Here is a 23403-nt window from a genome sequence, read left to right on the forward strand (position 1 = left end):
CAAAAAACCTTCTGCAACAAAAACAAAACTACTTACAAATTGTAAATCTGCATGTCCACAACCTCTTGCAATTGAAAACACTACTACTACTAATGTGTTTTTTAATTCCTAGAATGGTGTCTAATAGGGAGCCAAACCACCATGCATTCAATCTCTCTAGGGCTAGAGAGAAAACTAACATTCAGTTTCATAGTCGATAAATCTGTCTATTATTTTCTTTATTAATGGATTAGTTGTTGGTCTGTAAAATGCCAGAAAATGGTGAAAAATGTTGATCAGTGTTTCCCAAAGCCCGAGATGACATCCTCAAATGTCTTGTTTTGTCCACAACTCAAAGATATTCAGTTTACTGTCACAGAGGAGAGAAGAAACTAGAACAATATTCATATTCAAGAAGCTGGAATCAGAGAATATTTAACTTTTTTTCTAAATAAAAAATGAATTCAAACCTTGAGACCTAATCAATTATCAAAATAGTTGGTGATTAGTTTAATAGTTGACAACAAATTGATTAACTGATTAATCTTTGCGGCTCTTATTCTCTCCTGAGGTAGTTTATTAATGCTAAAGATGATGAAGAATTGATAGGTGTAGGGAAATTGGAATTATTACAAGAAAAAAACAGAGCAGTTGAATAATCATATCCTGTCGGCACTGACTCGTCCTGTGGGAATGTAAAGGTTTTTTTTTATCCCTGTAAAAGACAACTGGGACCAAATGATCAAGAATAATTTACATGACCTGTCCACTTTGAAACTTGCAGAGGAGCCCTTTAAGAAATGATTTGCCGATTTGCATTGATTGATATGAATATGTGCAGCAGGCTGTGAGATTGATCAGCGTGCTAAACTAGGAGAAAGTGAAGTCATTTGTCATGTTTATACCTAGTGGCAGGTTATATATTTCCAACAGACTCTCAGCTTAGAGCTGTTAAACACCAACCAGACGGCCGACCGTCGGCAGAAAAGGCAGTCGGACTGATCAGTCAGGTCCCCAAGGTCCAAAAAAATGCCTCAAAACACTGAGGCGACGCCGACTTGAGCGTACGCTCTGCGCGTGCACGAAACGTAATACGTCTCCATAGCAGCAGGCGGCGCTTCTCTGTATTGTTTCCCAGAAAATGAAAACCGGCAGCTGATAGGACGAACGCATCACGTGGGTCTTTTTTCTCCGGAAATTCACAGCCAGACTGTCATGGTCGGCTTGTTCAGAATACGATCTCATATTGTACTAAAATAGTTCACCGAAACGTGTTTCTGGAAACATTTTAAGCGAGAAATAGGCCGTGCAGTTGTTGAATCTGTCTTCATTTCAGATCGACAAAGGTCAGTTTAAAAGATTTTTGTCAGATTTTGAGAGGCTCATCCGCTCGCCATTTCCGGGTGAGTCCCGACTGCCCTGTCTCCGACTGAACATGTTGGGTCGGCCAAAATGAAGGCCGACGGCTCCTCGGACGGACGACGGCACGGAACACACCGAACAGACCATAAAAGGCACCATAAAATCAAGCGCAAAATATTCCTTTCCATCTACTGCTAAATTTCTCTACTAACTCTATTTGATTTTATGTTTCTGCAAGGGCCACTGAACATTTTTTTAACATTCCAGCAGACAGTATGTCAACAATGCACAATATAGCCTAACTTAAAATAAATAAAATATTTGTATTTGGCCATCTGGGAGCCCCTCTTGTTGAATGGACTAACAGGCCTATAGCCGACTGCTAAAACAAATGTAACGTACTATGTGCTTCCATTGCACAAAAGGCCGAATATCAGCGGGGATCACATACGGTAAGAGTGCATCCCAGAGAGCGTGTGTGCGTCCTTTAGACCTGTAAGTCCTATAATTCATTAAAGTATCAGAAGATGGAAACACACCTGGGGCGAAGTTGGAGTAAAGTTTATACAGTCCTAGTCTAGCCCTCACAACATCCACACTGCCATGCCATGGCGGTATTTATAATTGGTCATTTGGTCTAAAGCTTAAAAACAACCTATGCTTACATTTTCCTCAAAATGTACTTCTTGCAGTCGTGTGAATGACTTATGTTAATAGTGAATGCAAATAGCGTAATGTTGTCGTTGTTGTCTATCAGTCTAAATCTCTTGGGCTTACAAAGTGTGCAACTTTGGCAGTGCAGACAATGGTTTGCTTTTCATTTCCTACCAACAGTGAATGTCATGGTTAGGAGAAATCAACAATCTTTCTCCATCTTTAATCAAGTCATTTAACGACCAGGGTACACTTGAAACAAACTAGTTTGCACAAAGTGACACCTGACCTCGACTGAAAGCAAATGTGTTTATAGCTGATCAACCCTAAAAATAACGCTGCATACTTTCAAACTGTTTCATGGTGTTGCACTCAAACAAAAAATGAGACAAGTAAACAGGAGCAGGAGAGAGAAGTTACATGCTGGCTGCAAACTCTAGAGTAGTCTAAAAGTTGACAATATATGAAAATAGAATCAGATGGGGGGTGGAAGGGTTTAGTGATTTTAATACGCAAATAAAGCCTTTTGAGATTAGAACGAGAAAACACCTTGTTTTGATAAATAAGTTCTATTGCATAATATATATTGGATTATAATTATTGATGCATGTGTTTATCACTAATGTTGCAGCTGGTAAATTTGGAGCTCTTTTTGATTCAAATATTTAATATTTTACTTTACATACTGCTTGGTAAATTGCCCTCTGGGTACCAAAAAAAGCCTTCTGGATATAATGTTGTAATTTATTTATTTTTTATATTTCAGATAAACGTAGGGGAGTAGAAGCCACTGAGATGTAGCAGAGTAGGAGAATAAAGTAGCAGAAATGAGAAATACAAGTACCTCAAATCTGTACTGAAGTACAGTGCTTGAGAAAATGTACTTAACATTTCAGCACTGGTACCAGAGTTGAGAAATGCCATGAAGTTTGCTAATGCTAGCTAGTTTAGCTAACATTACATATTAGGAAGGTGGCTTTAAACAGTCCGCAACGTTATTTATGTTGTTTTTAATTCAAGACAGCCAGGGCTGGACTGGGATAATAATTCATGCAGGGATTCTAACTGCAGTCCAGGCCAAGCCTCACACATTCACAACAGCCCACGTACAGAACTTGTTTCCATTTACTCTTTATGCCAGTAATAGACACTCAGTGTCCACTGTATCAGGTACACCTGTACAATCTATTGCAATTCAATACAACCACTCTGCCATACATTCTAGCTCAGTTTTTGCTGACAATGTCGGAAATGTGTTTATTCAATTACATGCATAATAATTATTGAAGTGACAGTTATAGGTGGTGTTGTACTACATTAAGTTGAGGTGTTTGTATTTTTTGTCTAATCTTTAGGAGAATAACACTACAGACAAGTTGTGTGAAACAGAACTAATCAGAGTGACTGCTTCCCCGTTATTTCAAACTCCAAACACAGGATCTTCAAAGGTCTCGTCGTCACGTTTTCTTCACGTGATGTCATGACCTTGAGACCTGAATGAGGCAGAGGTCTCACTACTCAAGTTGACTTCTCTATTGACCCACCAGAGGCAATTTCATTTCCCCTGCCAGAGTCTTAATAGGTGAAGAGAGGAGAACTTATACTTTTGGAAATCCTGACATTTACTTGCACTGAAGAGACAGACATGGACAGCTGGTGTATTTGTTGGCAATGCAAAAAGTGGGTGAAAGCCTCTGTGGCTAACTGGATTGGTTCTTTTGTGGCAAACAGGGGACACATTTGCATGAATTTCAGTGGATTCAACTTTTGCCCCCCACGTTTTCCTACACTGGGTGCTTGATTCACACTACAGGCTATCCCTATGTGCAATGAAGCAAATTCTGGGACTTCGCCATCAACCACGGTGGATAACAATGTAAGATAAATGTGTAAAATGTCTGTCTGCCTTCAACAGCTTTGAGAGGTATTGAGTGAGAAGAGAGAGATTTCCGGTCCACCATACCAATTCAACAGAACAAGAAATTAATAGTTTTTCTCCAAACCATTTAGAAATGTGAATCCTAGTCTTCTAATATGAATGCTGGCATTGAAGCAAAAGGCTTCACCTGTATTCATATTAAGTCATATTTAGACAAATCAAACTTTTAGTTGAAATAACCATGTAGAGCTTTTAAACTGGCTGTAGTTTGTTTTCAAAACAGTTGTCTGCCATTAAAACATGCAACATAATAAACCAAAGGCAGAGTTGTACTGCGGCACTTACACCACAGCTTGGTTTCCCAAGACTCGTATGGGAGAGAGAACCATGTCACGCGTGTATTAAAAATAAATCTGAAGTATATTTTTTATTTAATATGTTCAGCACACACTGTCGTTGTCTGCAGGCCCTGATCCTTCTTTACTGATGTACTTAAACTTACTTCTTATATGAGAACTTTAGGCCAGAATGAGATATCCACCATTTGAAAAACTGTGACACCCACTTGGCTGCATTATTAAAAAATAAATAAATAAAAAATAAAATGCATAAAATAATGCAGCCAAAATACACTTTCTAGATTGAGACATGTTAGGGTTGAGATATAGATAGATAGAATTTCATTAGCCACAAAGTTGTGACTAAGGAGAACAAATTTCCTCAAGTCAGAGTTGATTGACTTGTTAATTGACTGAATGACTGATCAACTGATTGATTGTATTTGCCCATTATAACCTTATAGCAATTGTGTTAGTAAAAATTTGCCTATTTACACATCCAGCAGTCACAGATTAACATTAACATTCATTTGAAGTTGTGTCTCTGGCCACACAACGAATGTAAATCCAATATCACAGCTCTGTTTTGGTCTTTAGCTGCTAAATGCTCCACTATGTTCACCAGATAGTGTCTAATTGTGTCTGTCTGCTGTTCGCTGCCAAGCAGGTAGAGTACAGTGTGAGAGCGCTGAGACTTAGGCAAAACCTTCAAAGAATTTGGTATGGAAAAGATGTTAAAAAAAAAGGAACTGCAAAGATGGTGATAATACATCAAAGTCATCCGTCAGTAAAAATAACCCCTATCCCGTTACACAGTCATTTGACCCTTTGTAAAAAGAAAATAAAAATTCATGCTTTAAAAATGTTTAAAAAAAGCCACAAGGCATATTTCCACTGGAGCCCAAGCAGGCAGTTGTCATTCACATGAATAACACAAACAATGCTTAAAAATAGATTTGTTAAAACATGTGTATTAATGACTGCATTCCAAAAGAATCTCCATTTATTTTAATGGAAAAGTTCAATGATTTTAAGTGCGTAAAAGACATTTTAAATGTAATTTTTGCATGCTTATTTAGTGCCCACAAAATTGTTTTGCATGAATAAAGTAAGTCTTTATGAAACTACAGTAGGTTGTCACAGCAGTAAAGCATTTCCCCAGTACAAACCAATAAAACCATTTTAACATGAAGACCTATTCAAAAAGTGACAACAAAGTGGATAATTTGCATGATCTGAGTATTTCCATTTGGTGCAATGTTGTTTAAAGTGAATACAGTAGAATATAGAAAATAAACTCTCATTAGAGTATACCGTATACCACAACCGACTGCACGTCATTGTGTGATGGGAGTTTGAAGGGAGTGGAGGACTGTTCAGCAGAGCATGAAGTCTACCCAACAATGTTTTCGCTTCAAATCAAACAAGCTGCAAGTCCCACTGGAAGAAGTTCAGTCTGTTAAAGGTTCATCAGCAAAGGCAAGTGAAAGTCTCCTCACCACTGGGATTACACTGGGATACAGACATTTAAGTCTTAGCTCGTTATTTTCACTTTTGCAATGCAGTGTATTGTAATCAAATCCTCTCTTATCTTTAATACTATCGCCTCGTGCAAATTTGTCGTCTTGAGGAAATTTGTAAACACTGACTGTGTTTTTGTGCCTGAGGGTGGAGGCAGTGCACTGACCCTTTGTTCAGTTAAGAGACAACGTCCTGGGATGTTTATGACACCAGGTTTAGGTCATATCTCCAGAGCGTGATAAAAACATGCTCACGAGCAAATTATTTCATTTCCCACGCGCAGACATTACTCTTTGCGCACCAATTCAACAATCTAGAGTTGTACAGGCAGCTGCAAGTGTGAAACAAAACATAGGGAGAGGGAAAGAATGGCACCTGCGTCTATAAAACACAGAGCAGCCACCACGCACCCGCGAGTGTCTGCATTGCCAGCGCTGGAGGGCATACAGTACAGGCTCGCACAGGTAAACTCTGCTCACAAAGTTGATTTCTCCTTGCCTGAATGAAACTGACCTTTGACACTTAGGGGGTGGAAACCAATGGGGCACTGACCCTCCTATGATTGGTCACTTTCAAGGCGATCCCACACACAGACCTTCTTCGTTTACTTTGATTGACCGCTATCGTTCAGGAAGCCCAGAGTTGGTGTCCAAAGAAGTGTTTTTCTGTCTTTATTATTGATGTAGCGCAAGATAACACTGTAAATAAAAGGAATGTATAAGTGTCTCTCATCCGTTCTGTTGTTGGAATATGTGCTATGCTTTTGAAATCTCTGTAAATCCTTGCCAATGTACGCGATGTACCCCTCTCTCTCTCTCTTACATCAGAGCTAGCCTGAGCTAACATGGCTATTGCTTTTTAATCCATAAGCCAACTAAGCAAATTCTGTTATAACACTATTACTATATATTGTTTTTGCCATGTTTACTTAACTTATTAGTAGAACGCGATCACAGCAAAGTTAACGTTACATCATACACCACGTCATAAAATATTTCTGTTTCTGGATTAATCAGACTGGCTGGCCAGGCTTACAACAGCCATATTAGCTAAGGCTCACATTAGCTATAATGTTAGAGGCATGGGTTCATACATCGGCAAGGATTTACAGACATTACGGAGTTAACCTGCGAGAGAGTGTATGCCCTACAGCGCTCGCAATGCAGACACTCGTGAGCGCGTGTTGGCTGCTTTGTGCGCGCGATGCCATTCTTTACCTCTCCCTATGTTTTGTTTCACACTTGCAGCTGCCTGTACAACTCTAGATTGTTGAATTGGTGCGCGAAGAGTAATATCTACGTGGGTGATAATTATATAATTTGCTCGTGAGCATGTTTTTTAATCGCACTCCAGATATGACATAATCCTGACGTCAGACATTTCTGTTACGGACTGCAGTCTATATCCGGCTGGTAGAGCCTGCATTACTATATGTCATCATCATCAGCCAGAGACACCCCTGACAGTTCTAAAATAGGTTATATTCACAGTATTTACAATAATAACAGTTCGATAAAAAAGAGGCGGTAGTAGTTGAGCCTGGTCCTCAAGGTACCTTGGCAAACTTTGAATGTTGTATCTCGTTTCTGTCTGAGCCACATTATCCTTTACGTACAGCAGATGGCATTAGTTAATGATGAAAAGATATTTGAGTAAGTAGTACTTACTGGAGGATTTGATAGAGATCTTGGTATTTTAGAGTTGGACAAATTCTACAAATTCCCAGAATCAGAAAGGGTTTTATTGCCAAGTACGTTTTTTTAACACATACAAGGAATTTGTTTTGGCGTTGTTGGTGCACGTCACACATTCTCTAGATGGAATATTAAACAATATAAGTATAGGTATAAACAATATAAGTATATGTACACAGTATGTATTCAATTAAAAATAAAGATATAAATAAAAAACAAAGAGCATTACAGCAGATAAATGCATTCAGAGGTAAATGCATTTAATTGTTGATACATGTAACAGCACTGCTGTCAAGTTATGTCAAAAGACAAAGATAGAGTGTTGTTGTGGAGTTGCTAACTTTACTGGTAATTTCAAACGAGCCCAGTGACATGATACAGTAAGTCCCTGGGTACTTTTGTTTTCCAGACCGCAAGCTGCTACCACTGCAACCAATCCACAGTTATGTTCTACAGTATATTGTATTTTCATTAGGCAGCAGCAGGGCTCTGCGACTGCATCTAACAGCTACACCCGGTTCTACCCAAGCCCTGTAACATACGTTACAAGTTGCCGCGCCTACTCTAATTTCATCATGAAGCATAATACAGCAGGTTGTAGCTTACAAGATAAGGCTAGCGATATCAGCGAGCAAATCTTTTTCAAACAGGAGGAACATTTTTCAGCAGCAGATTAACCCACATTTGGTGCTGTAGTGAGTATTTCTGGCAGCAGGATGGTGTGTGGGATTGAGTCAAAAACTACAGTGTGTGTGTTCATGGTAATAAAGGAACATGTCAGCCAGTGCAACAGTGTGGCTCATTGATGCGTTTTTAATAGTTTATGGACAACAGTGATGCTCTACGGCACAGAGGAAGAAGATAGAGCAGGCCACACACACATCATCATGGGATTTCTTGACAAGAAAAATGTAAAAAACATCAGACTTACGGTATCCTTTTAAAATCGAGGAAATGGTCATCATTAATATGCAAGTTCAGCAAATATCAAAAATATCCAAATCCAAACAGAACACTTATGGAGTTTGGCTCTTATTAGGAAAGAACCAAAATGTCTAACTTGTAGCTTACATACTAATGTAAGTACTCTCTTTTACACCTTATGTTTTATGCTTTTATCTTAGATGACCACATTTGTTTGCACGTAAAACTACTTGCACTTTTTCAGGTTGTGAAGCATTTTTAGTGCCAAATACAGTTCACATTGCAGCCATGACACTCCCTCCCTCTGTCTGTCGCTCGCTCTGTCCACCTCTCTTTCTTGGTGTGTTGATTTGGCAGCACATCCTCTAATTGAGCCCTGCTTGCTCAGATGTGGCTGCATTAAACAGTGGATCCTCTTTAAAGCTTCGGTCTTTGAACCAGTGTAAATGATCAGTGGGCAGTGAGCTGAAAGCCAGGGGTTGATCCAGCAGGGTACCCAGGCGCACAATTAGCATCACACAAAGATGGCAGAAGAAGAAAACAGCAGCATCCAGTTCATTACTATGCCTCGCTTTTTAGGGACAGACAAATTGACACATTTTACAGCTTCAATCCCAACCAAAGCGGTCAAAGGTCAGCCGGCAACTAGTCACCATTATTAAGAGATGACAACTCTTTTTGTGAACATCAAGGTCCTGTCGTCTCCTTGCTGGTGTGACATTTTCAGTTTGCAGTCCCACCCTCATCTAGGAGTGCAGTTGAAGGCTGGGCTGAGTGTTGTCACCCAAGAGTCTACCATGCTATAAATGTGACCGCTGGCAGATAAATAAGATGGCTCAGATACACTAAACACCTCTCTAAAAATGTGGCCTGACCTTTGCCTGTGAAGTCTGCAAGGCTCTGTGGGTGCGTTCCTACCAAATGTGAGTTATCTTAGCAATGGGAAAGAGTTCCTCAATACTTACTCTGTGGCTTAAAGGGAGAAAAAAAAATGTTTGAAGGCTGTGCAGTTTATTAGATTGCATCAGCCTTCAGTTGCTAAGTGATGGGATTTCAAACCCTAGACAGGAGGTGGTAGACGGACAAGAATGTTTTTTTAATCTAAGCGCATATCACTGTGAAAACTTCAGCATCTACAAAATGCTCACTTCTGGCTTCAACTCAATGATCAAGCATTTTTGTTTCATTTAACCAATTATTTTTAATTAGCTTAATGGAAATGAATTTCATTATGTTTTCCGAAAATGGAGTTACATTTTCAAACAGTGAAATACTTGTTAATATTACCTAATCTTTGCAGCCTTAATGATGCTAAAAAAAACCTTAGAACCAGTTAAATCCAGTAAGTATTGATTTTGTGATTTGCAGGTCAAAGTCAAAACCAGGTTGAAATAGGTTGAAAGTGACATCTAGGTCATATAATAATACATATATTTCAGTGTGAATCAGGTATTAACTATAAGTTGACTATGAATTGAAACAACAGCTTTATGTATGGCTGAGTACATTTTTCTATTCTAGTGTCGGTACCACACCAATGTTTTGGTACATAGCCCTAACAGACTAAACAATTCTAAACCCAGACTGCAAGTCAACATTTGTCAACGCATAGGCACAGATAAGTAAGAGCAGAATCAGATTAGAGCGGGCAATACCAGTCATGCGTACGCTCGTTTCTCAGTCCGCTGTTTTGGCTTTTCAGCACTTAAAGCGTAACTGTCGCCAAAATGCAACCTAGGGTCTTTTTGTGAATTAACTTTCGTTTAACAGCATATTTAGGACGGAATCGCCACTTTTAAGCTTTACCGTATTTCGGTCAAATGGCCTTTAGAATTGGAGTCCTAGGGGCACTTTTATGCTAGCTTCAAAATAGCAATTTTAAAACACTAAGAAGGCTCGACACAACATGAAACCTTGCTCGAAGTATGACCAGGGGCTCTACACATGAACAAAACCATTGACAACACTGTTTGTGTACACAGAGTTTACTAAAAAGAAAGGTTTTGAGCAACTCACTGTAGCTGTTGTTCTTCCGGTCGCCGTCTATCGAGCCAGTCAAAAAGAGTCGAGGGAGGAGAGTAAAGATGGAAAGCTCCAAAAGCTTAGTTCCATATAAATGCACGGATAATTCGTTTTGTCGTTAGTGAAACACAATATTGACCTTGTAGTTGAAAAAGGAGCCTCATATACGAATGACATTTCCTCCTATGGAGTCCGTTCATTCGCATTCGGAGATCGCCTATTTTTGACTGGGAAAATGGCGGATAGCGTGAGTTGCTCAAAACCTTTTTTAGTAAACTCTGTGTACACAAACAATGTTGTCAATGCTTTTGTTCATGTGTAGAGCCCCTGGCGATACTTCGAGCAAAGTTTCATGTTGTGTCGAGCCTTATTAGTGTTTTAAAAATAGCTATTTTGAGGCTAGCATAAAAGTGCCCCTAGCACTCCCATTCTAAAGGCCATTTGGCCCGAAAAACGAAAATACAGTAAATCTTAAAAGTGGCGATTCCGTCCTAAATATGCTCAAGACCCTAGGTTGCATTTTGGCGAGAGTTACGCTTTAAGAACGCAGGAAGTCACTTGCCAACCATTTTTGATCAGTACGCTGCAACAGGATAGACCCACATCTACGTCATGGTCATCTCTTTTTCAAAGTAAAAGTCTGCAGGAAAATGGCCAACAGTATGTCGAGCAAATGTCAAATTTGTATTCTTTATAGTTTACTATTATTTACAAAATCTTAAAATCTGTAGTTATGGCAACAGCTACAGTGTAAAACATGATAACAAATTCATTTTCATCCTGATGTCTTGAGGTCAGAGAGACTCCTTTGAAAATGGCCTAACTCTAGAACGTTATTTTATGGAGCCCACTTATCGACAAGCATGACATGGCTGGTATAAATGGATTCCTTAGATCGTCTAGTTTCATATGATACCAAATATATTCACTAGCTTTACAACGGGGCCCACTAGAAGACAGTAATATCGTCCGAGATCGCAGACGGCTTTAAGCAGTGCTAAATAACATTTCAGGTTGCCAATTCTATACAAAGACCAGGCAAAGCCTATGTTACGGAGCTGACTTTAACGAGCTAAGTTAGCCCTGCTGTTCAAGCTGTACAAGAACGTTAACGTTAAAACGCTCCAAAAAGTAGCACACTGTGACTGCCTCCATAAGAACACAAAGGCAAATTAGAGGCACGGACACAGATAAACCTTTACAGATACGAATCACTCTGCATTCATTTGTGCATTGAGTTTCACGAGTTGCAAATACTTGAGACTGTTTAAGCACCATATGTTTTTTTTCCTTATGAGTGTGAGAAACCTTAATCCCTGTTGCTAGCTCAAATGTAGTCAATACTCAATTCCTCTTGCATGTTCCAATCATCTGTTACGCTCATGATTCCATCTAATCCTCCCTCGCACACAAATCTAATATTGCTCTCACAGGTTGACTTGCAGACTCAAGATTCAAGGTTCATTTATTGTCATTCCACAACACAGAGTTGCACAACGAAATGCCAAAAAATAAACTTCTTTGAGAAGCGCTCAAACTTGTTTTGCGCTCCCTTAAATCTTGTCATTAATATACCTTCCATTAACAAATAAGCTCAAACACAAGAACTTTGTAGCAGCTATTATTGAATTCTGAAACACACTCAGCCATGTAACTTTGAAGCCATTTAAGGAAAATAAAAAGGAAACATGGGGGTTTAAATGGCCAAACCCAAAAATCTCATTGAATTGACGTTGTGCTCTGTAAGACAGCGACTCGGCCTCAGTCAGCCAACTGGGGCACAGAGTCAAGAAACTAAAAAAATAAATAAAATAAAATAATCAGCCTTAAAGTCTGATTTATTAATTACTTTTAATGCATGAGGGTGGGGGTTGTGCAAATGGTGCCAGAGAAAAGTACTTTCAGTAAATCCATTTTCCTCGGGAAGAGATCAATCTTTCAGAGTAAATTGATGAACATTAATTATTCAGAATTAAGCCCAAACAAAAGGCACGTCTGTTATAGCTCACAGAGCTCGGAGCACCATCAGGGCCCCTGCTGGTGGGGCACACCTTTAGCATGCATGTCATCACATTCATAAATGCATGATACTTAACGCTCATCTAACTCATTCCTAAGTGCACTTCTGACTCTGAAGCGTATCTGTCTTCTATATAATCCAGTATCTGGCAGGGTGTTCTCCTGCTGAGATGGACATCAAAGAACAGGACCTCTCTCCTTCTCTTTGATCCGTTCCAGTTTATACAGCACTCTTTGCAGTCTTCAGTCAGGGTGACATCAATTTCTGTTTGCAAATTGGGCAATAAAGCTCATCCAATTTGGCTAACATTGAGTCATATGCATTTTGTGAAAACCACCCACCATGTCTTCCATTTTGAGTTGACTGTTACACCGAGAACTCTCATCGCGCAAGGCTAAGCCGTGTGCTGTTTTTTTTTTCCCTCCAGGCGTGCACCTGTAGAAAGTCTGCCTGGATATTGTAGGAAGAAGGTGGGTGGGAGCAAGTTACCAAATGCACGACTCATGTCAGATGCTCTGTGGAATTAACACCTGTAGAAACCTTAAAAGAGGCACTGCCGTCATGGAAAGTCATACATGCACTCATGCTTCAAAATGCTTCATTCATAATCAAATGCATATCATGCCGACTGGTCGTGTCACTAATTTGCAAAACTGACCTTTGTGAGAGCAGAGACAAGCTTTTTTTTTCCTGCCTTTCACTAGCTCTTCTATCAAGGACAAGAATATCTCCATAGCAATGGTTACCCACAATCCATTACTCTTTTATCCTTAAAAGGTGTCTGTACGTCATCTCTCCTGCCTCTCTCGTTTTTATATGCTTAAACCAAAGAGAAAAAGAGTGATTTGTATGTATACAGTATATATAGCCAAAAGACGTAGGATAGACGTCAAAGACAAAGATTTTGAGATCGAACAATTCAAAGCAACCTATTCTACAACTATTATAAAGATGAAAAAGGCCACACAAAGGTAAGGAATCATACAGACTCAGTTTAAGGCCTCTGAGAAACAAAGTCGTCATATATGCCAAATCTGGCACTTTAATCTACTGCGTAATAATTTAAGTCTCTTTGGGAGAGAGAGAGAGTGAGCATGTTCTTCATTCTGCTGGTGTGTGTGTGTGTGTGTGTGTGTGTGTGTGTGTGTGTGTGTGTGTGTGTGTGTGTGTGTGAGAGGGGGGGTGAGACCGACAGACAGAGAGCAAGGCCTGATGGGATGCCGTATATAGTGAAAAACTGTGAAGCAAGGGGTCCAATCATGCATACAGAACAAGTCTCCTTTAACTATCCTAACAGGCCTCTCGCTTATTCTTTTGTACGCAAAACCAAGTCCCATTCCTGCACTTCATCATTTGTTGGTGGTGGATGCTCATTACATCATCATATGAATAAATATCTGCAGATTGTTGATTTTTGAACTCAACTGCCAAACAAATACAAACCCCCCCGATCAGAAGCTCTGCACCGCAGATTCACGGACAGATAACTACTGGCACATTCACATTTTCTGTACTGTGTTGCTTTGCTATTGTTTTTGATAAACCAAATCTAACATTACAAACAGCGACATCTCACCGCCGGCCGGACTGACTGCTAGTTTAGATGGTGTCATTTTATTTAGTCTGTGGCCCAACAGGTAAATTACCTCTCAAACCTAATTGTTGACGTATGAAAGCATCAACGATGCATTTCAGGTGAATGAGAAGAGTATATCCAGTTGTTCCTGGTCCCCGTTAGCTCAGCGCCGTTAAAATGTATGTAGGGGACGCAGGAGTTTTCTACCCGGATGTTATTGTAAACAAACATTGTTACAGTGTCTATGTCGCATGTGTCTAATGTGTTGGTATTTTGGATAATCATGGTTCTATTAAGGAAATATGATGCAGAGTGTGTTGTTGGCGACTGTTTGCTTGGTTAACAGGTGTGTCAGCCATGGTGGTTGCTGCTTGCTTGTACCACTTCAGTTCCTCACAGGCTTCCTCCCCCTCTGACTCACATTTGGATTTTGCAGCTACAGTAATTTCAAAGAGCCCCCATATGAAAATTCAAAACTTCCCCCTTCGACATACATGTGCAGGTGATATCACAGATGTTACATAAACATTTTTCTACAGTCAGTATGCCTGAGAAACTAACCAACAAGACCAAGGCATGCTGCCAGGGAAGAAGACATCACAGACACCACATTGCATTACCGATGGGTGATAAACGCAAACGGCAGTGCATGATCACCATAGGGATGGGGTGCTTAGCAACAAATACACCACCAAATGTTAAAAAAACAAAAGACATCTCACATTACACCTTTAACAGAACCAAAGGTGTTAATGTGAAAGTCTTTCTCTTACTAACCTCCTAATCACCATAGCTGCAGCCCTCCACACTACTCCTGCACACTGAGCTATTATAGTCAACCAAAGCAGCACAGGACGATGATTGGCAGGGCAGATTAACGTGACTGGCAGCGGCTACAAACATGCCCAGCGGCGAGCCGTCACCGCCCACGCTCGGGCAGCCATTTGCCCTTCTCTCCTACCCAGCGACAGGTCTGCTGCTGTTTACACGTCAGACTCTATTTACTCAGCAAGGCCTTGCCGTCTGTTTGCGGTGGATCAGCTGCATTTCCTGGCCTCCTACAACATCAGACTCTGCATAATATGATTCAACAGAGCTTTCTGATGAGGCAGGTCGGCCCTTGTACACCTCTAGCTCTAGTTAGACAAAAACAAAAAGTGAAGATGCTAAAGCACATTACCATGTATCACCTCTGACAGCAATAAGAAAGCAGTTAAAGAGGCATGCACACATGGATCGGTTGTGTTAGTGATGCTCCAACACCCTTGCATCGCTGTCTCAAAACTAACAAGCTAGTACGCAAGGGGTTACTGAGCAATAAGGGCTCATGGTCGAGCAGGTTTCTGAAATCAATCTGTTTCACAGACCGGACAGATCTGAATGAAAACAGGCCGTGGTGATGAGCGATGATGTTGCCATGACAACAGGCAGGCAGAGCGTGCAGCCTGGCTTTGGTATCTTCTGGCGTGCGGCAGGCGGCACCCAGACAGTTTGGGTTTCTAACCTCTTAAGTGGAAGAAAGCAAGCTGCAGTCTCATATGGGTTCATGGGAGGATGGGGGGGTTGCGTGGGTGGGTGGGTGAGGGTGATTTGTGGGGGGATAACTACAAAGTCAGGCATCAGTTAAACCTCTTCCTCAGAGTGCAGACATGGGAAATGAAAAAGGTGGTGTTATTTTTGTTTTTTTTGTTACCATCCCGATCCAGAAATGGCCAACTACAGAGATATGAGAGGGACAAACAAAACAGATTAACGCAAGTCAGAAAAACACAATCATAAACATACAGAAAAATCAACCAAAAGCTCTCACTGTTTCTAGCTCACACAGACAAGTGAACACACCGACAGACAGCCGCTGTTAAAAACACACTGCGTGCAGATTAAAAAGGCAGCATCGAGAGTGAAGAGAGAACAGGATGGCTACAACAATAGAAACAGCGTGGGGAGCTCAGAGAAACACGCCTGCTCCTGCTGACTGCTGGCACATGAACACTGGTGAACGAGTTGGTTAAAGGGACAGATCAGACTTTTGGGGTTTTTCAGCTTACCTGGAGAAACAAATGAAAGGCTGTCTGACTGCCACAGACAACTGATCTGACAGAGTTATGGTCTGACGTCAGTTATTATGCTGTTATACTGATGAATGGTCATATTAGTTGGGATATATTGTAATGACTGTAAACAAATGAGACCATGATGGACAGGACTGGTGCTCTGCCATGATGTTAGTGCTACTGCCTCCCAAAATTAGTAACCACATTTCCCATAAACCCCTGTCGCCCCTGTTGCAAAGAGCACGTTTTTGCTTACCCTCTTTCTCTTATAGTGTACTGTGTTTAATTAAAGAGCAGGTTAGGAGCTGTACATTTAGCTAGTATTAGAAACTCTGGGAGAACATCCCCCTTTTCCATTTCCATCCATCAATAATTACCGTGGCTGACCAGGGAAAACGCACCACAAAACACTTCCAGTCCGTTGTGTTGACTGGTAGAGAGATAAGCGTGTTTGTTTTTGAAGCGGAAAAGAAAAGTAAAGGGCTGTCCACACCTATAACTAACTATATTAGTTTTAAAAAGTACTGATTGACACTTTGGCATGTTTGTTAGATCTCAAGAAGACACACAATGTGTTTTGGTGAGTAACATTAAATGTAAACATTACTGTCGTTTGTTTACAATGAAACTCTGCAGGGAACCTGTATTTACATATAATAAACTTAGAAGAAAAACATCTTCATTAATGTGTTGCTTTTGCTCTACTTTCTTTTTTTTTTTTTTTTTAACATCAAACCTACATTTTTACATTTTAATTGCAACAAATGATTCAAACCAACGATTCGACCATTTCCTGATGAGGTACTGTGGTGGAGAATAAAGAGTGTTAACACAACTTTTGACAGAAAAGAGTTGGCCAACATAACAAACCTTCACGATGTCTTTGGCACGTGTCAAAATAAATATGATATAATGACTCCGGGCCTTTCTGCAAATGGTGGCGACTGTCTGCTGTTAAAGAGCACCTTCTGGTTAATACGGTCACCTTTGTGGTGACAGGTGAACTGTGTAAGAGCACTCAGCTTTTCACTGGCACGGGTTGCCAGGCTGAAATCACACCTTTCATTTCCATCGAGGATAATTCCACATTACTCCCTACAAACACCTTGTCAGGGGGCGGACTAGTGCCCCGGAGGGCCTTCTTTTAGACACACGCTCGCTTTCACACTACGCATCAGCTCTCTTTCTCTCACTCACAAAACGCAGAGCCTTTCTCTGTGTATTTGAGTTGTATTAAAAAGGTTTACTAAAAGCCAGCAGGCCTTTAATAACAGAGAAAACATGGCTGCAGGTGGAGCATCATCGCCATCAGGGAACGTGGTTCACATGCAGGCAACAGAGGTTTGAAGGCACTTATAGAAACAGATGCTTCTGTGTGGTGTTGGTGGCAGGGAAATGTGGCGTGACTTGATTTCTGTGTGTGCCTACTGGGTGATTGTTGGTACAGGGAGACAGATGTACGTGTGTTGTAAACAAGCATTCGGCTCCATCAACTCCCTTTCTGCCAGTGAAGCATCACTGAGACTAACTCAATATTTACCTCTGATACATCGCTGCTACTTCCTCTGTCGGCAGCGTAATAGCCAAAAAACATTTCCAAGAAATTACCAATGCAATTTGGTGGACGAGTACAAGGAGCTACAGATCAACAGAATGTTGTGGTCATCTCCAGTTTCCCTTGAAAAATTAACTATTTCAAGCTCACTAACGTAATATTAAGGTAACCCCACATTTAGCTTTGGAAATGATATCAAATTGAAATATCACACTCTATAATTAGAACATACTTTCAAAGAACACATCCTGTATCAGTATTCTTTACACATAAGGACAAATCTTTGCCCTCGTTCTTACTGAAAGTTTACTGATGGATTGCGAGAGGAAGACAAGTCACACGGGGTAAAGTCAATGCACACACGCACGCACACAATGGAGGAAACAATTAAAGATCGACTGAATCAACAGGCCAAACTGATAACTGATGCCAGTCTCGATGACTCATCACAAGAATTTTGGGAATGCTGTAACTCCAGGATAAATTTCCATTCAGTGTATTTGAGTTAAAAAAAAATATTTGGGCAAAAACACACAATCTGGATTGTATCTTTAACAAAGGCGATAGTTCAAAGGTCAGTCACTTGTTGCTGAAATATATAGTATATCAAAAGATGGAAATACGTGTCTTATATCCCACTACCCCTACAAATAAAACACTGTATGATGGAGCGCCATCTTCTCTCTAACACTGATTCCCTTTCTCAAACATCCACATCTCATATAAAAGTCCATGTTGTCCTGTTCAAACAGCTACCTGTAGACAATTATACTATGCTCGGTTTTTTAGCTGTTGGCGATATGAAGAAAGGTCTACTGGAGTTTGATTTGACAATAAGTGTGATTCTACTTAATCAAATAATTATAGGGTATTATAGGTATTATTGGGCAATATTCGTATGATACAAGAGAATTTCAACAATGAGGAACTTCTACTTGTATTAAGCACTAATGCAGGAAAATAAATGCATGAAGGCAGCCTTTACTATTGTGTACAGCTGTATACAACACTTTAACAGGATAGATGTAAAGAATGATGACTGCGTGAAACAGTACTTCATGGACGCAGCTAATGGGGAGACAAAATTAATAAAAAATATCTGAAATTTGTACGGATATTCTTTGAAGAAATATGACCATTTGATGGTTAAACAAAAAAAACTTTAACACAGTTCTTTCCCAGAGTTGTTTTTGCCAGGTTAAGTCTCTGAAATAACATTCAAATCACGGCGACATAGTTTAATACCCCATTTCACAAAGTAGCTAGAGAATTCAGAAATGAGCTCATAAGATAATTTTACTCTCAAGCTTTGGTTGCAATACAAAAAAAATGTGGTTTCTATCTGATTTAGGATACTTTCAGACTGTCAGGCATTTAGGCAAAACAAGCCAAAGGGCTGCATTGGTGTAAGTTGTTACAGGGTACAAGTGGTCAAACATTAGGACTGTACAATGTTGGAAAAGCTCATCATATCAGTAAAAATGTTCTCCTAAACCATGTATTAGCACAACGCTAAGGGACACACACTACACAGTATCCTAACACGTATTTAACACAGAATCACATTGCATTATGCTGTAGCTAGAATTAAGCTTTTTTGCCGCATTGTTGCTCTGACGTGGCCCTTAAGCCAAATACACATGATCCGTGGCAAATCAAATTTTAGTGCCATAAGATGGTTTAAAGCTCGAAATACTTTTATTTGCTTTTTTGCTGAGTTCCATGAGAAGATCGACACTACTCCCATGTCTTTACGGTAAATATAAGGCTACAGCCAGCAGCTGGTTAGCTTAGCTTAGCACAAAGAGTGGAAGCAGGGGCAAACAGCTAGCCTTGCTCTGTCCAATGGTAACAAAGTCACGCTACCAGCACCTCTAAAGCTCACTAATTAACACATTTGTTAAATCCTTACAAACACCAAAGTGTAATAATGACATGTGATGTGCTGTGTTGAATTCCTGAGGTTGTCAGGCAACCAGTGGAGACTCCTTGTTTCCTCTGGTTTCCAGCCCTTGTGCTAGGCTAAGCTAACCGTCTCCTGATTGTAGCTTAATATATAACAGACAGAAATGAGAGTGGTGTTGATTTTTCAACTCTCAGCAAGAAAGTGAATACAGTAAGCCTATTTCTTGAAATGTAGTATTATTCCTTAAAATGCTGTTTTGGAGGCTTTAGATTTTGCAACTGGGAAAGGAAGACATGCTTTGCTTAAAAAAATTTATTCCAAACACTGCTTTTAGTGTATTGGCTCTCAAAGGGTACATAAACTACATAAACACATATATAATGTACAGTAGAAAGCTGCTGCTGCACTGCCCTTTAGGGATTAAAACTTCCAAAAAAGGTCACCTCTGACCACACCCAAATCAGCAATGTCACAGCAGCTATATATAAAAAAAAGCTTTCTTTTTTTAGTTACTTTGTGATTAATTATTTTAAAAAAAAAAACTCATCAGTCAAACCTGACCTAATTAAACATGTTAGCTTCAACAGTTGTGTGATGGCATACGATGGCATGCTGCCTGTGACATCATCAAGACATGCATGTGGCTGTTTTGCATTCATTTCTATTCACACAAGATGACATCACAGCCGGCAGTCATTCACTCCTGTAACACATCAGCCTACCAATTAGTGATCGATTTGCGGTCCATTACCCAGAATTCACCAGCGAGCTTAGCAGAGCCCCTGTCCTTACATATAGTGGGGGTCTCAAATGATGGGGATTGGTCTTTAAAGACAACTTTTGCGGACATTCTTCGATAGGCTGACATGAAATCCATCAAACATACTGGATTTTAAGTATTCAAAAACATCTGACTTCTAACAGCTGGTGTATTGATTTATAATATCTGAGAGTAAGTCAAGTAAAACCTCAAAATTCAAACTTATTTATAACACACTTTACCACTGCGCCCGTTAAAAAAAAAAAAAAAAACACCTTATGATGATCAAAAAGGAATGACAAAAGATGCCATGTGTGGCCTATAAGTTAACATCTCTCCTATTCCCAGCATGAGGCACTGCACTAATTTTGGAATAGATAAACGTCCCACACATTTCTTGTTCTGTTTATCAGAAATCGAGCATTTCTGAATGAGATCTAAATGGGAAACTAACACACTGTGGGTGTTGAACTCACAAAAAAAACAAAACCCTTGCAACAGGAACAACAGAGTGACACAGATATAGGATGCATGGCTAAAATAAACAGCATCAGAGTGCAACAAATGTAGGCTATAGCCTCTGTTTGGCACAGGCCTCCACACCTAAAATACACTGCTGCTATGAATATCCATTCTGACAGTGTTAACACCTTGTTTGCTTGGGAAAATCTCCTCTTTTAAAAAAAAAAAAAAAGTGATTATAGCACCTGTTCCCAAATCAGGTTCTAAAACAGTGTTTCTATCTTGAAACAAATCTAAATAAGGAAGGTTATTCAGTAAAGTCATACAACATGAAAGGTTGAAAAAAAAAAAGACCTCACACTACTGCAAGACATCTCCATTTTTTAGATGAAAGAGTTACTGAGACTTTATGCCAACTTATAAATTAGTTTCTTTACCCTTCCTGGGAGATTTGGGGTTAAAACAACTCCACTATATGGACATGTTACAGAGTGATTAACTGTGAATGAAAATGAGGTGGGGAAAGAGGTGTAAAGTGGGGCTATTGTGTATGTTTGGAGAGCCCCATACGCAGCGGTGCACCCTTACCCTCGCTGCCCTGGAGGAGTAGGGATCCTCGAATAGATTCCAGATCACTGGCTGCCACTTCCTCCACAGGCTGACATTACCGTCGGCAGCCACATCCTCAATGCCGAGCCTCTTCCCTATCTCGTCGTCATCCTCCCCGTTGTCCACGTTGAGCTCGAACACGTCCAGAGCCTCCTCCGCGTCCCGGTGCTGCCGGTAAGTCATCCAGCAGCAGGGCTCCACGTCCGTCTCATCGATTCCCCAGAAGGAGAGCTCCTCCTCGAACAGCGGTCCGCACACATCCGCGGGGCAGTGGAGTTTCCCGGTGCGGTAGTAGTTGAGCACGTAGGCGAAGACACCCGGGTGGCGGTCGAAGAAGTACTCGTTCGTCCGAGCGTTGTACTCGATGAAGCCGGGGACTTGTTGCAGCTGATCCAGCACGGAGTCTATGTCCGACTCGGAGGCGAGCAGGGCCAGTCGCGTCCCCGGCAGGGTCTTCAGGGTGGTTTTGTAGGTTTCGTGCCTGGTGCCTCCGACGTTGAGGATTATCCTCTCGTTGTCGTCAAACTTGCCCATCGCTCTGTATCAGACATGACTTGATGGAAAGCGGGGAAAGTTGGCGAGTGCAGTCCGGAGGTAACGGCGAGCCCGACGCGCACACACCCACAGTCCTGTTCAAAAAAACTCCAGGATTTTGGCCGTGGTGCGCAGCATCTCCGATTTCACTCATCCGACGCTTTTGTGGCTATTCAGGGGTTCGGGGAGGATGGCCATCGTTTGTTTAGTAAGATTTCGGGTAAATGGAGGTCGTCGATATGTATCCCACAATTCGTTCGGACAGTCAGTGCTCAGAGTTGTGTTGAGTTGAATGATCTCAACCGGTGGCTCCAACCAGACTGCGCTGCTGCAGTTGCGCGTCTCCGGCGTCCCTGCCCTCTCCAAGACGCACAACAGCTCGTCAGCGTCGGGCTCGTTACTCAAAAATATGTAACGTAAAAGCACAGATTCATTTAAAAAAAAAGAGTAACGTCGTCTTCTTACTCATCACTCCCCGGAAGAAGTCACTTATCACACGTATTTCCAGTTGCTCCGATGCTGTTGTTTCTTTGCCTTAGAAAGGAGAAGTTGGCTTCAGAGAAATTAATCAGCGCTCATCTCCAGCGCTGCTGTCACTGTCTTGGCTCGATAAAACAAACTAGAGGGAACATTTGCATACTGAGGATCGTATTTTTCTCGTTATAAGCTGCTTTAGTTACCTACAACAAGCCAGCAGGAAACCAACTTTGGGTGCTGAGAAATTATAAAACGGAAAACAATGTTCATTTTAATCTGAACAGATACTTATTATGAAATAATTATAAACAAACTGAACTATTTTAGAAATTAAAAACAGGGATTCCAAGAATAACCTTTATTGTGATTAAAGCTTTTATCAACAGGTCATGGTAAGACAGGCTTACAGCATTTTTCTGCTTTTATTCTTAAATTGTTCCAGTGTTTTGTGGTTACTGACTGGCATTACATCTTTAATTGGATTAATGTAGGCTATTCTTATCTAGGCCCATGGGATTTCACTAGCCTATATGTGTTTAAGAGGAGACAACGTTTTTCCCCTGAGCATCACAGAATGAGGAAACATCACTGCCTTGTGTTTTGAGCATTCAACATGTGTGTGAAAATGTGCATATATGCTAAGACTGCAGTTTAATCCTTTGGGTTGCAGCATGCTGATTGGCCTTAAACAAGTCCCTTTTATCCCTGACAGCAAACATGTGACCTATGACCCCCTGACTTTACAGGTCAAGAGCAGTGATGGTGAACTGAAACTCGCGATTTATCGATCGGTCAGTCGAAATAAAATTTTCCGGCATTCATTTTGATAATGCATTTTATGTAGAGATGGTCCGATACCATTTTTTGCTTCCTGATACCGATACCTGAACTTGCGTATCGGCCGATACAGAGTACCGATCCGATACTAGTGTGTCATTATGTTTTAAGAACTGTATACTATCCCTGTATGGATGTGATATGATTTCTATCTTTGTTGTCGATCTGGCTCAGGTTAAACTCTTTGTGAAACATGAATGCCACAGAACGTTCTTTTATTCTGCAGTTTGACAGTCAGTT

At 40.6% G+C, this 23403-nt stretch overlaps 1 protein-coding gene across 1 annotated transcript in view; it reads right to left on the minus strand.

Annotated features, from left to right (window-relative positions):
• Positions 1 to 22142, minus strand: part of kcnc2 (potassium voltage-gated channel, Shaw-related subfamily, member 2) — a 102833-nt gene extending 80691 nt beyond the window's left edge. The window contains exon 1 of the mRNA XM_078243022.1: positions 21295 to 22142. Coding sequence (XP_078099148.1) covers positions 21295 to 21849 — 555 coding nt within the window. The 5' untranslated portion in view covers positions 21850 to 22142. The remainder of the gene's footprint in view (positions 1 to 21294) is intronic.
• Positions 22143 to 23403: the final 1261 nt, after the last annotated feature.

This window comes from Sander vitreus, chromosome 23 (assembly GCF_031162955.1).
Source record: "Sander vitreus isolate 19-12246 chromosome 23, sanVit1, whole genome shotgun sequence".
NCBI lineage: Eukaryota > Metazoa > Chordata > Actinopteri > Perciformes > Percidae > Sander > Sander vitreus.